The sequence below is a fragment of the Suricata suricatta genome, chromosome 10, assembly GCF_006229205.1.
Source record: "Suricata suricatta isolate VVHF042 chromosome 10, meerkat_22Aug2017_6uvM2_HiC, whole genome shotgun sequence".
In the NCBI taxonomy this organism is placed as follows: Eukaryota; Metazoa; Chordata; class Mammalia; order Carnivora; family Herpestidae; genus Suricata; species Suricata suricatta.
The window spans coordinates 62113472-62119471 of NC_043709.1; the positions used below are offsets into that span (position 1 = coordinate 62113472).

At 39.6% G+C, this 6000-nt stretch overlaps 1 protein-coding gene across 1 annotated transcript in view; it reads right to left on the reverse strand.

The window, feature by feature from the left end:
* The window catches only part of SCN8A (sodium voltage-gated channel alpha subunit 8), a 178931-nt gene that overhangs the window by 92171 nt on the left and 80760 nt on the right, over nucleotides 1-6000 (reverse strand). The window contains exon 3 of the mRNA XM_029955498.1: nucleotides 57-175. Within this exon, the coding sequence (XP_029811358.1) occupies nucleotides 57-175 (119 nt within the window). The remainder of the gene's footprint in view (nucleotides 1-56; nucleotides 176-6000) is intronic.

The following is a 6000-nucleotide window of genomic DNA, read 5'->3' on the forward strand; positions in this document are numbered from 1 at the left end:
GAAACATATACCAGTGAGCACGCAACTTCTGCACTCCACATTTGCAAAAAGGATATGAATGTATCAAAATTTTAATAGCTATTCTTCTTATCAGGTTAAAAGGACTTAAAATGTACAAGGCAGGCGTGGCACTAAATCTGAAGAGAGTTTTCCCTCTGTTTAATACTACAAAGGTCTGTGGAGAAAGAAAAAGAGAAATGATTAAAGCATGGGAGTTAATCACCATATGAAACAACATTTTTCTAGGCAAGAAATAAATATACACAAATGTACTCATACTTTTGACTTCGCACTTTGGTTTCTAAGGCCAGAAATCTTAAAGCTCCATCGCTCTCTTTCCCTCACCTCCCGCCCCTGCCCCAGATGATACACATAATACACAGTGGACATTGTCTTAGCAGTTTCGTACATTTCTGTAAATTTCTTTCCTTCTCTCAGAAATAAGCCATTTGAATTATACTGAGGCTAGATCTATGCCAGCTCTGGACAAGATACTGAAGTTCATAAATATGCATTTACTCAGCAAATGTTTCCTAAGTCTCTACTATGTTCCAGGCAGTGATCTAGGTGCTTGGGACACAGCAGGGAACAAGGCTGCCATGGTGCGGGAAGCTTGTATTTTAATGGGGAAGACAGACAACAAATAAACACAATGAACAAGTAAATCAGGTACAATATGGTAGGTGCTATGGAAGGAGGAAGATGAAGGAAGACTGAGTACTGGGGTCAGGGCATGAGTGAATAGAGGGGGCAGTTTTAAAGGATGTGGTCAGGGTAAGCCTATTGAGAAAAAAGATTTAAGCAAAGACTCAAGTAAGTGAGAAGAGTTCTTCATTCCACCAGTATATGCCTACCAAGTCTACTCTATCTGCCTTTTATATTTCTTCAATTTTTTTAACATTTATTCATTTTTTTGAGAGACAGAGACAGCGTGAGCAGGGGAGGGGCAGAGAGAGGGGGAGACACAGAATCTGAAGCAGGCTCCACGCTCTGAGCTGTCAGTACAGATCCTGACGCAGGGCTTGAACTCATAAACCTTGAGATTACAACTTGAGTCGAAGTAGGACGTTTAGCTGACTGAGCCAGCCAGGTGCCCCAATTCTATCTGCCTTTTAAGAGCCTCTATTATCAGCCTTATCAAAATCATTCAACCATATTTCCCACCATCAAGCTTCCTGTCTGGCCTAACCAGTACATGTTACAGTAACTCCTAACTTTGGCCTTTGCTCCCATTGCTTGTCTGACCCAGAATGCTTTTCTTGTCTCATGAATTCAATCAAAATACTTTTGACAGTCAGGGATACTCACCACTATACAAACGAGGATCAAAATACTTTTGAGCATCTATTTTGTATGAAACTCTAGGTTACAAAACTGTATAAAATTGTACTTTCAGAGAAAACATATATGTGAACTAGTAATTATGATTCAGGGTAAATACAAAGTTCAATAACAAAAACATGGGTAGTGTGTGAGATGCAGCAAGAGGGAGGGTTTTTCTCCCTTTGGGTAGATAATGAAAGGGAAGAGAATGAGCAGAAAAGTGTTCACAAAGGCAGGTAACTAGTATTCGGAAGGGGTTTTTTCCCCTCCTAAGTTTATTTATTTTGAGACGGAGAGTGCAAGCAGGGGAGGGGCAGAGGAAAAGGGAGAGGGAGAATCCCAAGCAGGCTCCATGCTCAGCACAGAGCCCAATACGGGGCTTGATCTCCTGAACTGGAATGACCTGAGCTATATCAAGAGTCGGATGGTTAACTGACTGAGCCACCCAGGCACCCTTGGAAGGGGTTTTAAAGGCTAAAAGGGGAACGGCTGGCAGATAAAGGCGAAAGGTTGGCAGGGAAAGGGAACAGAATAGTATGTGTGGAGGCACAGTAGCACACAACTGTGGGTTGTTTTGGGGGGACTGGCATGGAATTCGGGGTGGCAGGAGGATCAACAAGGAAGGAGTGCAGCATACTGTGAGGCTGGAGGTGCAGGGGCCCCACTAGACTGAGTCCCTCAGGAAACAAGGCCGGTGGCAAGTGCACAGTGCTAGCACCGCAGTGTGTGGATGAAAGAGCCAATAGTCAAATGGTGGCCATTTTAAGTAGGCTTTTTAAAAAAATGTAGAGCAATACATGCTTGTAATTGTATACAAGGCACAGAAGACTTAAGTTCTATCTCATTACGGAAGATGAGTTTTGCTGCTTATACATCTTTTTTTATATATATTTTCAGAACTTTTCTGTGTAAATACAGGCACACAGATATAGCCTTAAAAAGACTCTCTTTCTCTCTTCGATGGGATTGTACTATAAATACGCTTCTGCACCTTGCATTAAAAAAATGATCCCCCACAAAGAAAAGCCCAGGACCAGATGGGTTCACTGATGAATTCTACCAAATGTTTAAAGAATTAATACCAATCCTTCACAAACTCTTTAAAAAAAAAAAAAACCCGGAAGATGACATGCTTCCCAACTCATTCTGTAAGGCCAATATTATCTTGGTACAAAATTAGACAAAGATATCACAAGAAAAAAAAAACTATAGATCAATATCCCTTATGAATATAGATACAAAAGCCTCAACAAAATACCAGCAAACTTAATCCTGAAGTATAGAAAAAGGATTATTGCAGAACCTGGGTGGCTCAGTTGGTTAAGCATCTGACTCGATCTCAGCCCAGGTCATGATCTCATGGTTCATGAGATTGAGCCTGTGCTGGACTCTGAGCTGACTGCGAGGAGCCTGCTTAGGATTCTTTCTCTCTGCCCCTCCCCTACTTGTACTCGCACAATCTCTTTCTCTCAAAGTAAATAAATAAACATTAAAAAAAGGATTATACGCCATGATCAAGTGGGATTTATCCCAGAAATGCAAAGATGATTTAACATGTGAAAAATCCATGTAATGCAACATATTAGTTTAAAAAAAAGGACAAAAACCACATGATCGTCTCAACAGATGCAGAAAAAGCATTTCACAAAGTCTAATACTCTTTCATTTTTAAAAGATTTTTTTTTTTGAGAGAGCAAGAGAGGGAGGGGGAGAGAGAGAGAGAGAGCGTGCGCAAGAACAGGAGGGGCAAAGAGAGAGGGAAACACAGAATCTGAAGCAGGCTCCAGCCTCTGAGCTGTAAGCACAGAGCTTGATGCAGGGCTTGAACCCATGAACCATGAAGTTGGACGTTTAACTGAGTGAGTCACCCAGGCGCCCTCTCCCAACACTCTTTCATAATAAAAATACCCAACAAACTAGAAATAGAAGGGAACTTCCTTAACCTGATAGAAAGCATCTATGAAAACTCTGCAGCTAACATCACATTTCATGATAAGACTGAAAGCTTTCACCCTAAGCGAGGGAACAAGAGGATGCCCCTCTCACCACTTCTATTCCACACTGTACTAGATGTTCTAGGAAAGGCAATTAAACAAGTAAAACAATTCCTATTTTCAGATGAAGTGATCTTGTATACAGTTAACTCTAAGGAATACATAAATACAAAACTATTAGAGCTCATAAACGAGTTCAGCACAGATTGAAGATACAAGATAAACATACAAAACTCAGTTGTATTTCTGTACACTAGCAATAAACAATCCAGAAATCAAGAAAACAACTCCATTTACATTACAAGAGCATCCAAAAGAACAAAATACCTAGTAATAAATTTAATGGAATAAGTATATGACTTGCACACTGAAAACTACAAAACATCATTAAAAGAAGTTTTTAAAAGACCTAAACCAGTGGAAAGACACCTTGTACTCAGGGATTAGAAGACATAATGCTGTTAAGATGGCAATACTTCCCAAACGAATCTACAAATTCAATGCAATGTCAATCAAAATTTCAACTGCCTTTTTTGGCAGAAATTAACAGGTTGAAAAAATTCCTATTCAATTCGTATAGAAATGCAAGAAAATGAAAATAGCCAAAACAATTTTGAAAAATAAGAACAAAGTTGAGGACTCACACTTCCCTGTTTCAAAGCTTACTACAAAGCTATATTAATCAAGACCATGGTACTAGTGGGGCACCTAGGTCACTCAGTCAGTTAAGCATCCGACTTTGGCTCAGATCATAATCTCACAGTTCATGAGTTTGAGCCCCATGTCGAGCTCTGTGCTGGCAGCTCAGAGCCTGGAGTTTCCTTCAAATTCTGTGTGTCTCTCTCTCTGCCCTTTCCCCCTTTTCTCTCTCTCTCAAAAATAATAAACATTTAAAAAAAAGACTGTGGTATTAGCATAAGGATAACCATATCTATCAATAGAACAGAACTGAGGATTCAGAACCAAACCCATACATCTACATTAATTGATTTTTCAAGGGTTCCAAAGGCCATTCAAGGGGGAAAGAGCAGCCTTCAATAATAAGTGCTGAGACAACTGTGTAACCACATGCAAAAGAATGAATCCAGACCTCTACTTCACATCTTATACAAAAATTAACTCAAAATGGACTGAAAACCTAAATGGAAGAGCTAAAATGATAAAACTCTTATAAGGAAACAAAAGTGTAAATCCTCACATCTTTGGATTAGGCAATGGTGTCACACTTGTGACACCTAAAGCACAAGCAACCAAATTGAAAAGAGATAATTGGATTTCATCAAAATTCAAAATTTTGTGCAACAAATGACACTATCAAGAAAGTAAAAAAAAAAAAAACCCAAAAGACAAAAAACAACCACAGAATAGGAGAAAATATTTGCAAATTGTGAATCTAATAAGGATCTAGCAGCCAAAATAGAAAAGGACTCTTGGAACTCAGCAACAGTAAAGAGACAATCTAGTTTTAAATCAGACTAGAGAAAGCAGACAAATGGCCAATAGGCCCACAAAAAAGATGCTCAACATCATCAGTTATTAAGGAAATGCAAATAAAACTGCACGAGACAGCACTTCACACCTACCAGGATGAATATAATGAAAGACAATAACAACAACAACATAGAAAAGAACAAGTGCTGGTGGGGATGTAGAGAGATTAGAACCCTCACGCATCACTGGTGGGACTGTAAAATGGTACAACCACCTTGGAAAAAACAGTTTGGCAGTTATTTAAAAGTTAAACACAAAGTTACCATATGACCCAGCAACTCCTCTTCCAGGTATGTGTCCAGAAGAACTAAAAACAGGTATTTACACAAAAACTCATATACAAATGCTCATTATAACATTATTCAAAATACTGCTAAGGCAGAAATGACCCTAATGTCCATCATTGATGAATGGATAAACAAGAAGTGGTCTATCATTATATAATGGCATATTATTCAGTCTTTAAAAGAAGTAAGATTCATATACATGTTACAACACAGATAAACCCTGAAGACATCATGCTAGGCAAAATAAGACAGACACAAAAGGACAGATACATGATTCCACTTCTACGAGGAACCAGAAATAGGCAAATTCACTGAGAAAGAAAGTAGGATGGAGTTTACCAGGGGCTGGAGGAGGGGAAATGGAGAGTGACCATTTAATGGGTATAAGATTCTCTTTGGGATGATGAAAAAGCTCTGGAAATGGATGGTGGTGACGGTTGTACAACATGATGGATATATCTACTATCACTGAACCATGTTCTTAAAAATAGTTAAGAGGTGCCTGGGTGGCTCAGTCGGTTAAGCATCTGACTCTTGGCTTCGGCTCAGGTCGTAATCTCGAGGTTTCATAAGTTTGAGCCCCACGTCAGGCTCTGTGTTGGCAGTGTGGAGCCCGCTTGGGATTCTCTCATTCCTTCTCTCTCTGCCCCTCCCCAACTCGTGCTGTCTCTATCTCTCTCAAAATAAATAAACTTTATTTTAGGTTTAAATTTTTTTTCCATAATATTTTATTGTCAAATTGTTTTCCATACAACACCCAGTGCTCTTCCCCTTAAGTGCCCTCCACCATCACCACCACCTGTCTTCCCCCCTCCCCCCTCCCCTTCAACCCTCAGTTCATTCTCAGCATTCAATAGTCTCTCAAGGTTTGCATCCCTCTCTCTCCCCAACTCTCTCTCCCTCCT